General features: G+C 40.7%; 1 protein-coding gene across 4 annotated transcripts; it reads right to left on the bottom strand.

Annotated features, from left to right (window-relative positions):
* Positions 1–263: 263 nt before the first annotated feature.
* LOC147856860 (uncharacterized) lies at positions 264–17531 on the bottom strand. 4 transcript variants are annotated; one of them, XM_087328295.1, is made up of 3 exons: positions 17367–17531; positions 680–4521; positions 264–580 (listed from the first exon to the last, which is right to left on the bottom strand). In XM_087328295.1, exons 2-3 carry the CDS (start codon positions 4519–4521, stop codon positions 421–423), a joined length of 4002 nt encoding a protein of 1333 aa, XP_087184421.1. In that variant the 5' UTR covers positions 17367–17531; the 3' UTR covers positions 264–420. The 4 variants fall into 4 exon arrangements, with proteins under 4 accessions (XP_087184421.1, XP_087184422.1, XP_087184418.1 ...); XM_087328296.1 differs by having other exon boundaries at positions 680–4515; XM_087328292.1 differs by lacking the exon at positions 17367–17531 and adding an exon at positions 4757–5398.
* Between the last annotated feature and the right edge of the window lie 3354 nt (positions 17532–20885).

Genomic DNA, 20885 nt, shown 5'->3' with positions numbered 1-20885 from the left:
TATGTGATGATCATGATGTAAATAAAATATAAAAGGATATTTGTTGGCCAATAGCAAAGATGTTGATCAAAGAATAGTATCCCATTATCCTTGATGACATAGATTACTGGAGTCCGTAAGTTAAAAGGCCTGATCAATTCGTAGACAAGGAGCTTTTAGAACTGGGATTATGAAAAAAATGGCTCCAAATATCCCAAAGGAGAAGATTTATTAGATCACAAAAAGGTATTCATATATGATTTACATAGAAACAACCCATAATCCATGTTACAATTTTGTTCATAATCTTAGAGATTTAACATAGAACGATTATGTACGCATTACATGTAGACATACCACACATGATAATACATTACACTGATGTGGTTTGCGTATCATGACACATTGGCCAGTGGAGCAAAGCTTAAACTTTTTCCAGTCCTAAGATCCTTCTGCATTGTCTCGTCTTAGATTTTTCATCGACCAAAAGTTCTCCTCTACTATCTGTTGCTTGATATCTTCCAGCTTCCTCAACATTGAATTGGTAATGCTTTTGTAGCGCGCCGTCTTTCTGATTGGAGTATCACAACTAGGACTAGGGCTGCACTCAATGTAAATGCTCAAAATAAGCAAACAATTGTTGTATATTTTTTAAAATGTAATAATCACACATTTTCAATGGTTGTTATAAAAGGATTACCATGATTTCAGCCACTTCTTAGCGGGTTTTTCTGCATCCTTGTCCATAAAATCATCAAGGTCACTGAATCCAGCTAAATGACCACAATCTGACAGCTGAACAAAGCAAGTTGAGTCCCCAAATTCCTTAACTGGTACCTGGAAGAATATCTCAGTAGTATGAGGATGACAAATTCGGCATCTTGGACAAGGCTCACCACAAAGACCAATACAATCATGCCCACAATTGAGTACTTTAGGACATCTTTTGTCACACCGGGGCCTTGTGCAAACCTCCTGGCATTTCAAATTGCACCTATAGTGCTCACAAGACCATTCACATGGTTCTTCACAAGGCTCACATGGTTCACCACACATTCTCTTACATTGTCGATGAGAACACTTATTTTCACAAGCTTCTGTACACGGTTGACATGATTGAAAGCATAACGACTTGCAATGATGACCACAAGGAAGCATCCTTTCGCATCTTTGAGAGCATTTAGGATGAGCATTTTTCATCCAACACGATGAGCATCTTCCTTGACAAAAATGATTGCAAAGGGGTTTTAGGCTTTGACCACACACCTCTTCACAAATAACACTATCAAGAGGCTGATAGCATGGCACAACCATGAAATGACCACAAGGAAGTTTTTTTTTAATCATTTGTAAGCATTTTGTTGTGCCTTCTTTGCCATATTTGTCAGGACATTCATGGTCATAATTTAAAATAGCAGAACATTGTTCCTCACACTGAAATTCTCCATGGAAAGAACAACTTATTAACACCTGATGATGACATTGAGGGTGCCTTCTAGAAACAATCTGCCTACATGGAGGGCACTCTGTCGTTCCGTGACATCTCTGCATACATTGGTGTCCACATGAAAGACTTCTGTTACATCGTTTGGGGCAAATAATTTTTTCATGACTTCCTGAATGACATGATTTTAGGCAACGATGACCACACATTAAGGTATGAGAACATTGCTCGACACAAACAATGTGCTCGTGACCCCCGCGATGACATGCCTTGGGACAACAATGCCCACACATTAAGGTATGAGAACAATCTTTGAGGCAGACAATGTGCTCATGACCACCAGGGTGACATGTCTTTGGACACTGATGCCCACAATCCAACACATGCTGACACCTCTGGCTGCATCCTCCTTCTATAGCCTGGTGAAAGCCATTAGCATTATAAATCTTTGTCTCTATGAGAAAATGATTTGGGCAAACCAGTGTAAGACAATTCCCAACACCATTATACATCCTTAGATCGTCTAGGATTTCCTGCCATAGTTTGCTTTTAGATGCAAGCAAATCTGCATTTCCGAATATATAAAGTCCCTTCCTAGCTCTGGATAAGGCTACACAAACTCGATTGGGGTTCTCAAGGAAGCCTATACTCTCCATATCCTTTCCTGGAAAAGTATTTCTCACCAGTGATAAGATCACAATTTCAGATTCTTCTCCTTGATAATCATCAACGCATGCAACCTGGGATGACCATGGACCCATCAGGATATCAGAAATGATCTTACATGAAGATTGGAGTTCCTCAAGTTTTTTGCTGAGAACATTCTTTATACATTCCATCTGAGCCCGATACATAGTCAATATTGTAATATCTTGAATCCCATAAGATCTTTGTTTAAGCATATATAGGTATAACTCTGCAACAAAGAGGCATTCCTCAATGTTTACCTTGCTCTTAGAATCAAACATGCGCCTCTCTTCAGATTTGTGGTCAAGGAAAAACACATTTTCCCGTATACCTTCTACATTCTTTCGATTGAAAACACAATCATGATCTTTAAGTTTTGGATAAAGGCTGTGTAGGAGTCTCGATATTTCAGGCCTCATCCTCCTTTGATATTCAAGAGTTACATGTTCTACACCACCACTTATCAGGCGCTCAAATAAAGAAACATCAAGATGATAATCAGTGGCAAGCTTATTTATTGCAACAGAAGGTCGGAGTTGCAAATGATCCCCTATTAGTATTAGATGCTCTGTGAATGGTGTAAGACAACCAATTATATGTGCCTCTAAGATTTCAGCAGCTTCTTCCACCACTACCACTCTTGGCTTCACTTCCATAAGAATGCTGTGACAACGACTTGCAGCTGTTGTGGTCATTCCAATAACCTTGGCTCTTCTTAGAACAGATGAATGCAATTCCTCATTTGTTTTCACTTTCCTCGAACAAACCAATTGATACTCTTTAGAAAGCCCTGATAATTGTATCTCTGCAAGCCTTCGTATCCTCGTTAGCCACACTGAATGCAATGCACTACGAGATGGTCCATCTAAAGCCCAAACAAATGGATCGTCCAGATTTGTTTCAAACGAATCCAAGACTTCATCTTCAACTTGTTGCCTATGTATGATTTCTGGATATTTTATATTTGAATCTTCACATCTAGAACTAGAGCTATGGATCAACTGCCGATGAGCTGACAGTGAATCCAACCCTTGAAGCCATAAGGGCACTATGTTTGGGTCTGAACCACAGAAAAAAAGGTTTTCTACTTGCTCCCGAGTAGCTACATCTCGGAGAGGTTCAATAGTTACAAATTCTAAACGCATCAAGGCATGGCATCTTGATATCTGTCTTTTCAATTTGTCTCCTTTGTGTATGCATGCACGATATTGATTCCATTTCAATCGGAGAAACCCATGTTTCTCCTTCCGAATCCATTGCTTCACAGAACAACCAATTAGCTTCAAACTTGTAGAACGTCCTCCGTATCGAATGAGGCTTTTTTCAAATTCAAAAATTCCCTCAAGGAACTGATCCAAAGCATGGTTCGTATAGCATAAGACTAACAACGGACTATCCCCCACAGATTCTTCAACTTTCCTGCAGTCTAACCTTTCTGCCTTCAAATTTAGCCAGCTTTCTTCCCAAGTAGAAGGCAATATTCCTGCACCTTCTCCGCCTCTTTCATTACTCAACAAGATTTTAACAATCATTTTACCCACAAATGTTTTCCCTGTGCCAGGTGGGCCTTGGATCAAAGCTAACCTCTTGGTGATGCCATGTCGAACAGCCTTCAATTGACTAGGATCGAGAGAGCTAGTCAATTCTGGCCATTCTTGCAATAATGGAAAAATACTTGCACAAACTTGGAAATTGACACAATTTGGATCCACGGAAGACAAGAAACGTCCATCATGATCTCGACAGAGATAATCTGGTGCCTTCACTTGAGGTTCTAAGTATAGAAAATGCTCCTTGAACGGCAAGGTAAGTGATTGAAATTTCTTAAGATTCTCTAAAACATGGCAATATGCTTCAAAATAGGCTGATGGTGATTCAACCACAGTGTAGACCTTTTGAAACTCAAGTTTAGCTTCAGATATATGATCTAAGCACCGAACCTGTACATAATTTGTATCAAATGATGTATTTTTCTGGCCACTCGGCATAGCCCAAAGTATGGTTTGAAAGTCATCATGTGACATGCATAGGAGAGATCCTTCCATAAGATACTTTGAAGTGGTATTTTCTTGTAATATGGCATTACCTCGAGCAAAAGACATCCTGTACTCAACACCCAAGTTTCCACATTGAACAAAGTCTAATCTCACGTCTCTATAAACTTGAATATCTTGCCTTTCGGGAAGGCGATGGTCATGGAGAGATTGCACCGCCTCTCGCAAGGCTTGAGTGCAATCTTCACGCAAAAGGAAAAAATGTGTAGCTAGATACTCAGAGATATTCCCATATTTTTCACCATTTACTCTGTTCTTCATTAAGGCCGCCTGAGACTGGACATGACCTAGAAGCTCCTCTTTTGGAGGTATAACTGAAAGGTTCGAAAAGTCCATTTGATGATGTTCATCCTGCATCTAGAATGTTTGTTAATGGTCATGATCAAGAATCTTCTAGAGAAGCCAAAAGGGGATTAAAAAAGAAGCATCTAGAAAAGTCTTTAATTCTCTCTCTCTCTCTCTCTCTCACACACACACACACACACCAACAAGGTTAATCTTATCCATGCTTCCGAGCTCCATACATACATTTGCTTCATGATTCACAGAACAAATAACAAAAAAGAATCAGAGGTTTGATAAGGAGACTTACTTGGCCAATTGGACAATTATCTGTACTCAATCTATTGGAAAAGCCCGAATTCGGTGTAGCCATGGTGGAGGGTGCATTACTTATATAAAGCCGGTCATCAAATAGAGAAATGCAATGTAGGAAAACTACGCTTCTCTGTACTAGTATTAGTAGTGTTGTGGTTGTTGTCAGTGTTTATACATGAGTGTGGATGAAGAAAATGTGTCCGCAAAAGAGATGCAATGTAGCAAACTCCGTTTTCTCTGTAGTAATATTGGTAGTATTGTCGTTGTTGTTAGGGTTGATATATGACTTTGGATGAAGAAGATGTGTTTTCAGAAGAAAATCCAATGCAGGAAGCGCTGCTTCACTTTTAGTAGTACAAGCAGTGGTGGCGTTGTTGTTAGGGTTTTATATGTGGCTGCGGAGGAAGGAAAAAAACGTGTCCGCAGCAGAGCTGAGTAAGGGAAGAGTCAGAGAATTTTCTACTACGTCGTCTCGGCGCTATCAGTTAAACATGGCCATCATAATCTTCTTCTTCTTCTTCTTCTTCTGCTTCTGCTTCTTCTTCTTCTTCGTTAGCCATGGCTTCCTGTAAGTAATAAGCAGAAGAAGAAGAAGAAGAAGAAGAAGAAACGAAAGTGAAAGCAAAGGTATTTTTTTAGTTATGTTACTTCTATATAAGATGGAGCCTTAGAGAGACTTTGGTTTATTATGTAGTTTCTTTCTTTCTTCTTCTTCTTTGTTAGCCATGGCTTCATGTAACTAAATAGTGAAGAAGAAGAAGAAGAAGAAGAAGATGATGATGATCTCGCTTTAATACGGAGACATATCTCGAACGGGACATTCTCTTTCTGTATAGTGCTTGACGAAGATGACAAACGTAGGTTCATTTGGGTGATTATATCACAGATTTGGGCATCATAACAAGAAGTTTTTTTGTCACCTTTTAAGTGGGTTTTCATTGATGGTGCTAGAGCTCTACTCACCCCATCATATCAGGTGGTGTTTGACTACCTCAACTATTGAGGGATGTGGTTTAATTGGACCATGAGAAATGAGTTCTTGTTTGATGGACTTTGTGGGGTACTCCAACAACTCCCTAGGCTAAAAGGGAAGGTTATTCGGTAAATTTTGCAACTATGTGTATGGGAATATTGTCCCAAGATGAGGAAGATTTATATCATTCCGTATTAGAGCACTTTGAGAGGGTTGACCTTGACATATGGCTACCAATGAAGTAGTGGAGATAGCAACGGAGTCGTATTATCATCTTGTTTTAACAACAAACATAGATTGATAAAAAAATGAAAAAGCAAAGGTTTTTCTTAGTTATATATATACACCTTACCTTTTTATGCTTTTACTTCATTTACTATATCTATATATATAGTAAATCAAGTGTGTGTGTGTGTGTGTGTGTGTGTGTGTGTGTGTGTGTATCCAACCTATATATAGGTTGCATGGAGCCTTCATAGACAAGGGTTTCTTCCTTCATGGACATTGAGGAGTCACCACAACAAATCCGTAAGGCTCAAAGGGACATTCATTTAGTTGTTTCCACACTACATCCTTTAGTATTACATTACCTTAAGTGGGTTTACCATGCCATATGAACCAAAACACATGCCTTATATTGATGTGGGTGCGAGCATAGGTATGCATAGAAGCATGGTTGTGGTCATGAGTTCACATGGGCATATGCATGGTTGAGCAACTAAGCATGTGTATGGAGATGGTGTCAATATAAACACAACATTTACGGAGGGTGAAATACCAAGACATACTAGGACCCTCTCCCACCCTCTCCAAGCTATTAGATACCCCGGATATAAAGAGATTAGGCTAAAACAACATAGGGAGAATGAATTACAAAGTGTCAACGATAACCCTTTTAATATCCATAGAAGCATTAGAGTTACCCTTCCTATGTTTCTACTATTATAGAGCTCACATTCTTAACAAAGAATGCAAGGGTGCATTTTTGGTCCCAATAAACAGGTTTGGTTTGCTAATCTCTAAACCAATGGACACAACGAAATATGTTTCTGGATTGTAGCGAGGTTCTTCAGTCATGAAACGTGACGCAGTCACAAACCGTGGCAGGGTTCAGGGACCCCAAGACACGATTCTCCCCCCAACCGTGATTCGAGGGTTGTAGCGAGGTTCAAGAGTCATGAAACGTGGTGCATTCATGAACCCAGGGAAGGTTCAGGAACCCCAAGACACGACTCTCCCTCCAACCGTGATTCGAGGGTTATAGCGAGGTTCTTGAGTCATGAAACGTGACCAACATGAAACTAATGTAATTTTTCAAGAACAAGGGGGGACACTAAATGTGGGCACACCTACACCACTCGGCCTCTCTCTTGATGAAGCGGAAATGCAAAGAATAACCAAACGCTCTCGGATATTGGGCTTCAAAGCAACTCGATGCGGAGTAGAAATGATTAAGAAGATAAGGGAATGTGAGAGCTACGCCGCTTAGAAGCTATGGTTGAGGTACCTCTTACATTGGGACCATAGGCCATATCCACATCGAAACCCTTTGACCTCCCGCTTCTTTTCGAGAGACTTGGATGGAAATGAAACTAGGCCTAGTATAGAGTCATTTCCTTATAGAACATGTGTTTTACTAGAACCATTTAGTTTAAGCTCTATTATTTTTTTATTTTTTATTTTTCTTTTGATGAATGGGTAAATACCCCATTTTTGTTGTAAACCAATTGTCTCATGGGCCAATTTTGGCCTTAGAAGATAATATATCTTTCTTTCTCCCAAGGTACAACATCACATTAAACTCAATCAAAAGTTGTGGATGATGGTTCATTATAGGATGGAATGGTGAGTTTGTACTTCATATTAACACCTTGTGGTTTTTGTTTTGTGGTTGCAATGATCTTATAACCCAAGTGCAAATCAAACCTGGCTTGCCTTTGCCTTTGGCACTACATATCACATTGTACACACATAGCATCTAGAAAAGTCTTTAATTCCCCCCCCCCCCTCCCTCTCTCACTCTTTTTTTTGGGTGAAAACACACAATTACATTAATAAATGTGTGTTAAAAACACTACTTACAATGGTGTGTGACCATGAAGTATGGTCACCCACTAACTACACTACACTACTTGGGTAATGGAACATGTTGAATTGCCAATAGGCAAGAGAACATTCCACCGAGGAAAGGATTTCCACTTGCTCCAATAAAGAAAATTGCCACATTAGTACCCCCTTCAACTTTCGTAGATATGCTTCCACTCCATGTCTACCATCGAATACAAAAGCGTTGTGCATATTCCAATTATGACGCAATCCCCAATATCTCAAAAATAGAAAAACAATCTCCATCTTTGACTTTGGGTCCACTTGTGTAAATTGTGCAAACACCCCACTGTCTAGGTGTCAAATAACACCGTGATAAAACTTGCCAAATTTGAGAAATGTAACTCCAAATCTAGGAAGCAATCAGGCATTGTATAAATCGATGAGTACTATCTTCCATTTGAACAGTGCAAAAAAAGCAATTACCCGTTGCTAGTCCACGATGCTCTAGAGCTAATCCCAAAGGCAATCCTCCAATCAAAACTCTCCAAATGAAGACCTTTGCTACAAGTGGCAATTTAGAATGTCAACTACGTTGTAAGATTTGCACCTATGATTAGATTTGTGTAATCTCCATTCTTCTTCAGCCTTAGATGATAACCATCCAAGAGACTCAACAGAGCAATGATACAAAAGATTAGTAATCACTTGTAACAATGATGTTTAACCCTTTAAACACCAATCAATACACGGTTGTTCTCCTGTTTGTAGAGGTAAGGGACCTTGCATCAATGGAATATTTCGTAGTTGTTGCCAAATAAACCCATAATTAGGCAGAATGCGTAATAATTGTCGTGCTTCAACAAACTCCAAAATTCTTTGAGATGGAGCCTCAACTATATCTCCCACCTCTTTGACCCCCAAACGAAACAAACGATTAAATTGAGAGCGTAATCTCTCCTTTCTTGGACAACATAATAACCGAGAAGACACAAGTAACTCTTTTTACAAAGAATTACAATGCTCTCTACTAGATAATGGTTTCCATACACATAACAAGAGTGGTTCTTGCCATGAGGTAACCAAGTGTTGAACACATGTAGAGCCCGGAATCCTAAGTGAAATACATCCATTTAGTAATTGCCACCATGAAGCCTTAATTGTTGTCCTCCCATGTGTTAAACCCTTGTTCTCAATGAAATATTGAACAATAGATATCCATGGTTGTGAATTTGAACACATGTCTTGTAATAATGAAAATCTACGAGCCATCATATGCTTAGATAAGTTCAATACTCCAGCTCCCCCCAAGCGCTTAGGAGTTGTTAGATGATTCCATGCAACCCAAGTGATTGCCATCTTATCCCTTTTCTTCCACAACAAATATCGAAGAGGTTGCAAAATAGAATGCAAAGCCTTCTTTGTCCACGATAGCAATGGCAAGTAATATAATATCATAGGTTCCATAATACATTGTACAACCCACAAACGTACATGAAAAGGCCAAGATTGTGATTTCCAATACATGAACTTATCCCTCAACTTACTAGACATCTATTCAATCAATTGACCATTTGTAACATTCATTCCTAATGGATAGCCCAAGTGTCGAAAAATAGAGCCTTTCTTCACCATAGATGCCATCCTAAACATTCCAAATCCCTTTCAGTACATGATATGAGACTAGACTTCCTCCAATTAATATGTAGTTTGGAAGCCAATGCAAATTGGTTCCATACAACCATCCCCTTCTCAAGATTCTCTCGTGAGGCTTGTAGAAACATGAAAGAATCATCAGCCAAAGCTTGTGCAACTAGTTGCCCTCCAGACGGAAGGTGTAGACCCACAATATCACCATTTATTGCAAGCCTTGATAGCATAACTAACAAGGGATGAGTAACAATAGCAAACAACAACAGGCTAATAGGGCATCCTTGATGAATGGATCTTGTAAGGGCAATATCTAATGCAACTCCTCCATTAAGCATGACTCGAGACACCGCATCTTGTCCTAATAAAAATATGAGGCGAGACATATGAAGTCAAAAGCCCATTGTATGCATTAACCTAGAAACAAAGGACCAATTAACATGATCATAAGCTTTCTCGAAATCTAATTGCACCATAATCTATTCTTGATGAGTGTTTCGAGCATAATCCATGGCCATTTGAAGATTCAACACATTATGCAATATATTCTTACTTGCAATAAAACTATATTGGGCTGGATGTATCAAGTTTGGCAAATACTTTTGTAATCTATTTGCCAAGACCTTTGTAAATATCTTATATAACCCCCCCATCAAAGAAATAGGTCTCCATTGATGAAATGACTCTGGAGATGCCACCTTTGGAACTAATTTAATTAGACCAACCTTCCAAGCTTGAGGCATACGACTAGAATCCCAAGAACGTTGAAACATCAAAGTTAAGGGCCCCTTTAAAATGTGTGAATATCGCTTAAAAACTTCATTTGTCAAGCCATCCCAACCAAGGCTCTTACCACTAGGAAGATGCCTTAAAACTGTTTCCACCTCATCCTCAGTGAAATCTGCATCCAATTCATGACTAATGAGGTCATGCACAATACATCCAACCACATCATAAAACTCATGACGTGCTCTACTCACCTCATTTGTCATTAACAATTGTGGGCCAATCAACTCAAAGTAATGAACACATATGTCAAATTATTTTAGTAGGATCCACTATCCATTCATCACCTTGTTTCACATGTACCACATTAGATCGAGTATAAGTAGGATGTAACGCTTGGAAAAACAAATGGGATTGACATTGATTATCTATGAGCCCATCCCTCAATTGTCGCATCTTGGCATAACGATAACTTTGGCATTGCAACTGAGAAATAATAACATGCAATTGACTTTGGATATCCAAAAGCTCCTCATCTAAAGGTGCATGTATCAATAATGCATTACACCTAGAGAAAACTTGTGAGAATTTTAGAAGAAGACCTCTTCTTCGTTGAGCATTAGTTACTCCATACATACGATAAACGATCTTAATATTTCGTAATGTGATATCTGTTAGGAAATAGGTCCCTCCGGATGGGAAGTGAGAAGACCCGATGAGAACTGGATGATGAGTACCCGGCAACGGAAGACCCGGTGAGAACCGGATGTTGCAGGCTCGGTGAGAACCTCTCATCGGATGGAAGGGACATATATGTAAATATGTTCCAGAGAGCCCAATGGGGCTATATTTGTAAATGGCCTGAAAGTCATATTAGTATAAATATGACCTAGGGCAAACTTAAGATGATGATGATGATAGAGTTATTGGTGTAACCTCTATACAATGCGTAAAAGAGAGAGAGAGAGAGAGATATACAGAGATTGTGCCTTTGTTGTAACCGCCGCTAGGCGAAGATTGTGAGCAAGAGGTCGTTGCCTCTGTGCTCCCTGTTGTATTACTTTATAGAGTGATAGTTCAGAGTCTGTGGACTCCCGTGGTTTTTCCCTCTCAGGGTTTTCCATGTTAATATCCTGTGTATTCTCTTTCTGTTTTGTCGACCTACCTCCATTCCCATTTCGTCTGTGTTTTGATTGTCATCAAGTGATCTACACTTCGGTTGTGGCCGGAGATTAATCCGCGTATTCCACGTCAATATCCCATGCTTTAACTCCTTTAAGATTCACTTCTTGTGGAAAATTTACCAAAATTTGCTCCATGAGAGAATCAAAGTGAGGTTGAAGCAAAAGAGAATTTTGAGTTAAAGCGTAATGGAGGCTTTCCAAGTAAGGATTTATACATGTCAATTGCATGGCCACAAATCTCCAAACAAATAAGAAAGTGATCTGAAGTTCCTACATCTTGTAAAACTGCCATACCAAGTGATGTCGGTAAAAAAGAATCATTGTGCATCACACACATTCTATCTAACCGACACCATGTTTGTCTATGTTGAGCGGATTGGAAAGTAAAACCTAGATCATTCCCATGCAACCATGTCCAAACATCCAACTTCAAAACCTCCATAGCCAATGAATCCCGAGCAAGTTGCTCAAGATCATCCATGATTGAATGTTCGGACGTAGATTGAGATGCATCAACACACATGTTAAAATCACCCATAAGTAATCCTGGACGGCCCACACATAGGGTTTGACAAAGTGAGCCCCATAATGCAATATGTTGAGTGGCTTGGTTAGGGGCATAAATCCCAACCACCCACACAACCTCGCCAAAAAAAGTGATTTCTAGAACCAAAAACTGACCATAAAGATCATTATGCACCACATGAGGAAAATACTTATCCCGCACGATTAATACCACACCTAAATAATGATTATTAAGATGTCCTGCATAGAATGATGAATATCCACACAAATGAACTTTGGATCCTGCTAACTCATGACACTTATGCTTAACTGCACAAAATATATCCCATTCTTTACTTAATAAAGTTTGCCATAATATATACTTCTTATGAGGAGAACATGCCCCTCTCACATTCCATGTTACCACTTTCATTCAGTCAACAATGTTATGGGTGCACTTGCTCCTTTAGAGTAACCGATGTCATGAAACTAGTCAAAGCATGTTCCAATGTTGCATATGGATTTTCATGCACCACATCCTTAGAGTTGTCTATTGAACTCTTTTGTTTAGGTTCTCCCGCTTGACGAAAACCTCAAGAATTCGATGAATTTACAACCCGTCCCAATGAATCAAATTGAAGGTGAAGGGGTAATCCCTTATCCCTAAATTGTCTTTGCCAAGGAACTTTTCGAGGACCCTCCCTAGTTCCTGAATTACTTTTCCAAGTAGTCTCATGAGTAGTGGGCAAACTATTACGTTGCATATTCATTGATTTGCCCTTCGACTTGCCCTTAACATGATGCCAATCCTTTTCAACAACATCATTACTAGTTCTATCCAACGGTTTTTTCCCCTTATCTATAACCACCCAATTTTGTTTTTCCATATCCATAGATTGAGTTCCCTTATTCTTAGGGCCCAAACCTTGAAGTGAAACCTCTTTATAACCTACTCTAGATGATGTTCCTTCATCCATAACAACCACCATATCTGACACAACAACATCTCTTCCAACTCCTTCCTTACCATTCCCTTCATTAGGAACATCTATAGTTGAAGGACAATGACGATGGCATTCCGCCATAAAGTGACCCCATTCACCACATCCAAAACAGTGACCTACAAATGTCTCCCACTTCAATTTAAAACAAAGTCTTTTCATTCCATGTGTGTTCATACGCACCCATCTTGGCCTCTTATGACTTGTATCCCATAACACACAAAATCTGCACTTATTTGTAGCATTTGCATGTGGAGATACCAACACTTTACCCATTTGATTCATCAACTCTGGTAAAAGTGGCCATAAAAAAGCATGCTTACAATTCACTGTTACCCAAACAGGGCATTCTTGTTTCAACAAAGCATTATAGTCCACAACAGGGGACCATTGCATTACGTGCACCAATCATTTATCAAAAAACACTAGAACTTTAGCCAACTGTGCACTTCGATGTTCCGGTGAACGAAACACTACATCATAAAACCCTTGTGGTCCTGTATATATATTTTCAACACAATTTGGTGACACGATTGTGTTCAACCATTGTTCGATCCAATTAATGTATGGGAGTTTCCCACTAAAAAACAATATAACTGCACGATCATAGAATACATCAAAAGATTGCAACACTACCTTAGCATCAACATCCACATCATTGCATTCTTTCGCTGCATTTTCATTTTCTTCCACAATATCAGACAGTAAGGTATTGGCAATTCCCCATAAAGTATCCTAATTACAATTATCCTTGTCAACCTCATCTACATGTATTACTTCGGCATATGTCGCTTTTTTCTCATTAATTTCCTCAATGCCCTTATGTTACCGGCCGGCAAGGAGTCCAAAATACGGAGTGAAGGAATTAATTAAGTATGGTTGTAAATAAGCCTAGTATGGACGGACGGACTGGAAACGGTATGCCGTTCCAGATCCGGACGGATCCCGAATAGGTGCGATAGGCACCGTTTTGTACTACGGGCCGGAAACCTATTTAAAGGCCCGGACCCCATTGTAATCGCAGCGGATAATTAATAGAGCATATGCTGTTTATACTTCTATGTTGATTTCCGTTCTGTAATTACTGTTATATCTTACGCGTGTAATTAACCAAAGCGCTCTAATCGTGTAACCTACGTAAGTCCGTGTAATCGTTGAATCTTAATCCTATGCCGTAACCACCCTTTGGTGAAGTGTCTCCGTGACACCTTGTGTTAGGCCTTGTCCGGTCAGAGAATAACACAGTTTTGGCGACCACGATTCCTGCTTTCTCGCAGCGAACGACGGCTTAATGGATGACGAGACCAACGCACGACCTGGTTATAGACCGAGCTCGACGCCTCGCCGAACGGCAAAGACGGCGTGAGACTTTCCAGCAAGCAGCGCACGAAATTCGCTTGGATCGTTCGTTCTCCAACAAGATCCGGAGAGTCGCGGAGGAATCTCTTCGGTTACAGCAAACTCGCGACCAGGACGACGGAAGCAGTCTAAGTAGTCTCCGGGAAACCGAATGCCTCCTCGAGGCGCTGGCAAGCGGAGAAAACGAGGCAGAAGCCTTCTCAGCCTACGAATCGGATTCCGAAGGGGGATACAGCGTGCACACGAACTACCGGAGCAGCAACGATACCCCCGGCGGCCCGGAGGACGACGGGTCGGATACCGTGCCGACTCCAGAACCGGAACCGCTCAACCAGGGCTATCCGGAACCGCAAACGGAAGCCGTCAACCCACCAACACCGGAAGTGGAAGAAGCAAAGCCACCGACACCAACGAAAGAGCCGGAAAAAGCACCGACAAAAGAACCGGAAGTGGAACCGGAGAGAAAACCGGAAAGATATCAACAAACGCCACTAAACCGCGGCCTAATACTGGACGACGACATGCCGTTCCAATACTCAAAGTATCGCGATGACCCGGACGCGGAAGCGCATGTTCATGCCTTCGAGCAGACATGGGAAGCAAATCACACGTCCCAGCGAATGACACCGGAGGAAGAAGAACGCTCGAAGATAGCGGAATTCGGGGTCACGTTGGAAGGACCAGCGACACGATGGCGGCGGACGCATGACCCGGCGACCATCACAACCTTTGCAGAATTAAAAGCAAAATTCTTGCATTTTTTCCACAAGGAGGTCGACCAGACGACAATGGTGGGCCTGTTTTATACGATCCGACAGGGGGCAGGGGAAAGCATTCCCCAATTCGTCATCCGTTTCCAACGAATGCATAGCCAGCTTGCCCGTGCACCCCCGGAGGAGGAATTACGGACGATATTTTTAAACGCACTCCGGGAACCGTTACGCACGGTGTGTATGGTAATCGACTTTCGAGGAAGCACCATTGACCAGGTCATTGACCGGGTCAGAGAAATGGAAAAGTCAAGCTCATGGCTTACACTAGGAACACTGCAACGGGCGTTACCCACCGAGGAAGATCTCCGGTTCCGGCAGGCAATTCAATGCACAATCTGCTTGAATGCCGGACACTCGGCAGTGGAGTGCACCATGCGAACCCAGTGTGTGATTTGTCAATCCAAGAGTCATACAACGGACCGGTGCGAGTATAACCTGTTAAACCGACAAGCACCACCCGTCCGACGGATCGAGCCAAGAAGCAGCCGAGACGAAGATGACGATCGTTGGCAAAGAATGAACCGGTACTGACCGGCACAGGATGTCCGGTACGGAGACAGACAAGAGAATGATGGCCGGTACGGGAATCGGCATGATAACTACGACCGGTATGAGCGATCGGACCGTTATCGGGAGTCCAACAGACGACACGAGCAATACGACAGGGACCATTCCCCTGGTTACCGAAGGCACCAGGAGGACTACGGCCAATTTTACGATCCACCACGACCGGACTACCGAAATAAAAATAAGAATAATAAGAAACGTAATTTCAAGAAAGGTGGTCACACTAGGGACCCGGAACATGGAACCCCAAGGAGCCAACCGGCACAGAACGCACCACTCACTACGGGACCGACTCCGGATACCAACAATGCTGAATCCAACAATACCCGTAAAGAGTACTGCTATTACTGCAGGCAGGAAGGCCACTACAGTAACCAGTGCCCGGCAAAGAGCTACGATAAACGACCAGCAGTTAATATGGTGGTTCCGGAAGTGGCGGATATACAGCAAGTAACCACACGGTCGAAAGGCATGGCCAAAGAGTGGGAAACACAAGAGGTCATACGAAAACAGGCGACGGAATGGGTGAAGGAAGCCAATGAAAGGAACGTCGCGGATGCGGAACGGCAAAAGGCGAATACCATAGGGAGTGCCGGCGGTAGCCACCCAGAAAACGAGACATGGCAAGCACTGCAAGAATGTCAGATCACGTTGCCATTAGGAAGACTCTTGCAGCTCGTGCCGCGATTTACGGAAGGACTAAAAACGGGCATGACAGACGGTATAGCCCCACCGGCACCAGTCCTCTTCTCGAATCCGGAGGAGGGACCGACGGTGGTGGACACTAGTAGTCCGGTGATTACAACTATTGTCAAAGGGCACGAACTTCCCGGCACAGTAATCGATGGAGGTTCCGGGGTGAACGTAATAAGCCTCCGCACGTGCGATGCCTTGGGTATACATGAATGGGAGCCATGTCCGTTCTGGCTACGGATGGCAGATATGAGCTCTGTACGGCCGACGGGCTTAATACGGAAATTGGAAAATCTGGAACAAAGTATTTTGGACAATTTGGGTGAACAATGAAGGGGCCGAGAAGGGTTCGACGTACAAGGTACTGTCCCACGGGCGTGCCATGTGTTACCGGCCGGCAAGGAGTCCAAAATACGGAGTGAAGGAATTAATTAAGTATGGTTGTAAATAAGCCTAGTATGGACGGACGGACTGGAAACGGTATGCCGTTCCAGATCCGGACGGATCCCGAATAGGTGCGATAGGCACCGTTTTGTACTACGGGCCGGAAACCTATTTAAAGGCCCGGACCCCATTGTAATCGCAGCGGATAATTAATAGAGCATATGCTGTTTATACTTCTGTGTTGATTTCCGTTCTGTAATTACTGTTATATCTTACGCGTGTAATTAACCAAAGCGCTCTAATCGTGTAACCTACGTAAGTCGGAGCTTCCAAATGTCTTCCCTTTCAGGATTACATTCAACCATCACATTACTCTTTTTTGGATCAATTGTTTCCATATCGATGTCCCCCACAATTTGAGAGGAATTCATGTTTATATCCATTATTCTTGATGTGATAGTGATCCGGGATAAAAACAATTTTCCATGAACAAGAAAGACAACCGGAACTCACCCAATTGAAGAGGTCGAAGATGATGAATACAATCGAAGACCCGCAATGTGTGTTGAGTATCTCTCTCTCTCTCTCCCTCCCTCCCTCTCTCTCTCTCTCATGCACACACACACACACACACATACCAACAAGGTTAATCTTATCCATGCTTCCGAGCTCCATACATACATTTGCTTCATGATTCATAGAACAAAGAACATAAAAGAATCAGAGGTTTGATAATAAGACTTACTTGGCCAATTGGACAATTATTTGTACTCAATCTATTGGAAAAGCCCAAATTAGGTGTAGCTATGGAGGGTGCATTACTTATATAGAGCTAGTCATCAAATAGAGAAATGCAATGTAGGAAACTACGCTTCTCTGTACTAGTATTAGTAGTGTTGTGGTGGTTGTCAGTGTTCATACATACATTTGCTTCATGATTCATAGAACAAAGAACATAAAAGAATCAGAGGTTTGATAATAAGACTTACTTGGCCAATTGGACAATTATTTGTACTCAATCTATTGGAAAAGCCCAAATTAGGTGTAGCTATGGAGGGTGCATTACTTATATAGAGCTAGTCATCAAATAGAGAAATGCAATGTAGGAAACTACGCTTCTCTGTACTAGTATTAGTAGTGTTGTGGTGGTTGTCAGTGTTTATACATGAGTGTGGATGAAGAAAATGTGTCTGCAAAAGAGATGCAATGTAGCAAACTCCGTTTCTCTGTAGTAATATTAGTAGTATTGTGGTTGTTGTTAGGGTTGATATATGACTTTGGATGTGGTTTAATTGGACCATGATAAATGAGTTCTTGTTTGATGGACTTTGTGGGGTACTCCAACAACTCCCTAGGCTAAAAGGAAAGGTTATTTGGTAAATTTTGCAACTATGTGTATGGGGATATTGTCCCAAGAAGAGGAAGATTTATGTCATCCCGTATTAGAGCACTTTGAGAGGGTTGACCTTGACATATGGCTACCAATGAAGTAATGGAGATAGCAACGGAGTTGTTTATCATCTTGTTTTAACAACAAACATACATTGACAAAAGAAATGAAATAATAAAGTAAAGTCATAAAAAGCGAAGGTTTTTCTTAGCTATAAGCCTATATTATATATACATCTTCGCTTTTTATGCTTTTACTTTAGTTACTATATACATATATAGTAAATAAAGTAGATACACGCACACACACATGTCACACACACATATATATGTATATGTATGTATTATGTATATATGTATATATATAGGTTGGAAGGAGCGTTCATAGACTTGGGTTTCTTATTTCATGGACATTGTAAATTGTAGTGAAAGTCATTAATCACATATATTGATCACTTTCATGAACAAGAAAAATCAGATGAGTTCACTACAATAGCTTGATAAAGATCAATGTCTCTCTCTCTCTCTATATACAATGTAGGTGAACCAATTGGACGATAGTCCAGCCTTTAGATAGATTGATCCAATCAAATCAACGGTGATACAATTGAGTCCTCGTCCAAGCTTTAACCTAAATTAATCAAATCATATTAGACTTGGTGATGCCTCCAATTGGATCAAAATTAACCCCTCACCAAAAGTGACCCAATTGGGTAAGAGATTGTTTTTTGAGTCTAAGTGACCTAATTCGGATAGAAAGTAGAAGATAATCCAATTGGGCTAGAGTAATCGAATTGTCAAGAAAAGAAAGAAAGCCAAGAAGAAAATATAGGCATCATTGCATACTGACAATAACATCTAAAGTCTTCATAACCTTTCTTGAGTCTTAAATAGATACAACTTAGAAACATGTCGACCTATCACAAGAAATGGTTGATTACTTCCAATTTGAAACCTACCTAAACCACCACTCTAGAGACTTGACAACATCCTCACAAAACTAGCCATCTCGAAGGTTCGTATGCCAAATGCCAAAGTAGCATCAAAGACTAGAAGAGAGAAGAAACTTGACCTAACCCATGGACAAGAGTCCAAACACACACATATCACTCATCATCTAGGAACAATGGGGCTAGTAGTACAACCAAAAATATAGAAAATGAACAGGGGATATTAATATATGCGTAGTAGAATGAAAAATAAGACAATGGCCCAGTTAGCTCAATGAAATTCACTCATTTGACAAAAGGTAGGAGAGATTTGCAATGCCCTTATTGAGAACAATTGAGCAAAAGACGCTCATATTGGAGTTGGCAACAATAGAACAAATTTTAGCTAGTGACAAGAACAATTAATAACGAAAGTTCATATCCTAGCCTTAGCATGGTTGGGTACTCAAACACACCACCACTTGAGTTAGAACATAATGGTATAACTCACCTATGCAAATGTTCAACGTTTAAAACTCAAGCACCTATGCAAATTTTAGCTAGTGACAAGAACAATTAATAACAAAAGTTCATATCCTAGCCTTAGCATGGTTGGGTACTCAAACACACCACCACTTGAGTTAGAACATAATGGTATAACTCACCTATGCAAATGTTCAACGTTTAAAACTCAAGCACCCACAAAAGCAACACAATCCATTCAGGCCTCGATTGTGATGCCAACTTCTAATCCTATTGTAGTAGCACTATGCAATGTGATGCAATCACGTTATCAAACTAAAGTTGCAGGGTTCACTTTAAGTTTAGATGAACAAACTATTATATGTTTTAGAATTCTCCTTGAGGACATGTCAAATGATTCTATTTATGTTGAGCAGGAATACATCACTAATTTTGCATGACGAGGTGCAAAATATAATCTCATTGATAAATTATTCTCTTTAAAATAGAGGTAGTAGAGATGGTGCATGATTACATATGACACACTAAGAAAGTGAACCTTATGTTTGAAAAAGGTGATAAGGTTGCGTCAAATTAATTAATAGATTAATAATAGGTTTATATGACTAGATCATACACCATTTCCAAGTTGCACAACAATCCCAAACATTCTTTGTTGTGTAATCTATTGTACTGATCATGGAAAATTCCATTGTAGGTTTACAAACAACAATGGTAACTGCCACAAACATAGGAGCAATGTTACCCTAAATGCAAAATCAAACAAGACCACCTAGGACCCTAAAGCATTCAAACCACCCTACAAATGAATGAGGGAAATGGCATGTGTCCTGCATGCCAAGGTCAAGACACTAGCCACAAATGCCCATTCTTGAATCAACGAAGACCAAACTAGAATCAAAGATATGAAGCTTTTGTTAAATCAACTTGATGGTTGTTGGAAATCTCCAAATGGGAAATTTAAAACTCCACTAGTAGAACATTCCATATCACCCCCTAGGGCCTCAAGCTCAAGAGCTTGTACCACATGTATTTTTACTAAGGAAACCTCTATTACTAGGAATTGACAACAATATGGTTTCGGCCTAACCGGATTAGCATTGTCCAAACCAAACCACTTAAGCTTGAACTAGTTTAGAGGTTCTCAAACTTGAACTGAAGCAAACCCTAAATTGATTAAAACCAAACTAGTTTGGGCTAATCGGTTACTAATTTCTTTATGGTTCAATGTTTTTCTTTTGAAATGGTCTCTCTCTCTCTCTCTCTCTCTCTCTCTCTCTCTCTCACACACACACACACACACACACACACACACACACACACACACAAACGAAGACTTGATGAAACCTGGACTTCTATGAACCACCAAAGTCATGATCTTATGAATTGGTTCCAAATAGAATCTCCTTTCCAAGGTTGTGGCATCTTCTTAGAGTGCCCATAGAAGAAGAAGAAGAAGTTTT

The sequence above is a fragment of the Azolla caroliniana genome, unplaced genomic scaffold, assembly GCF_043228905.1.
Source record: "Azolla caroliniana isolate FFs.n. ecotype wild unplaced genomic scaffold, voAzoCaro1.0.p SCAF_12, whole genome shotgun sequence".
In the NCBI taxonomy this organism is placed as follows: Eukaryota; Viridiplantae; Streptophyta; class Polypodiopsida; order Salviniales; family Salviniaceae; genus Azolla; species Azolla caroliniana.
Note: the sequence above shows the minus strand (reverse complement) of the source record. Positions and strands in the feature narration are given on the sequence as shown.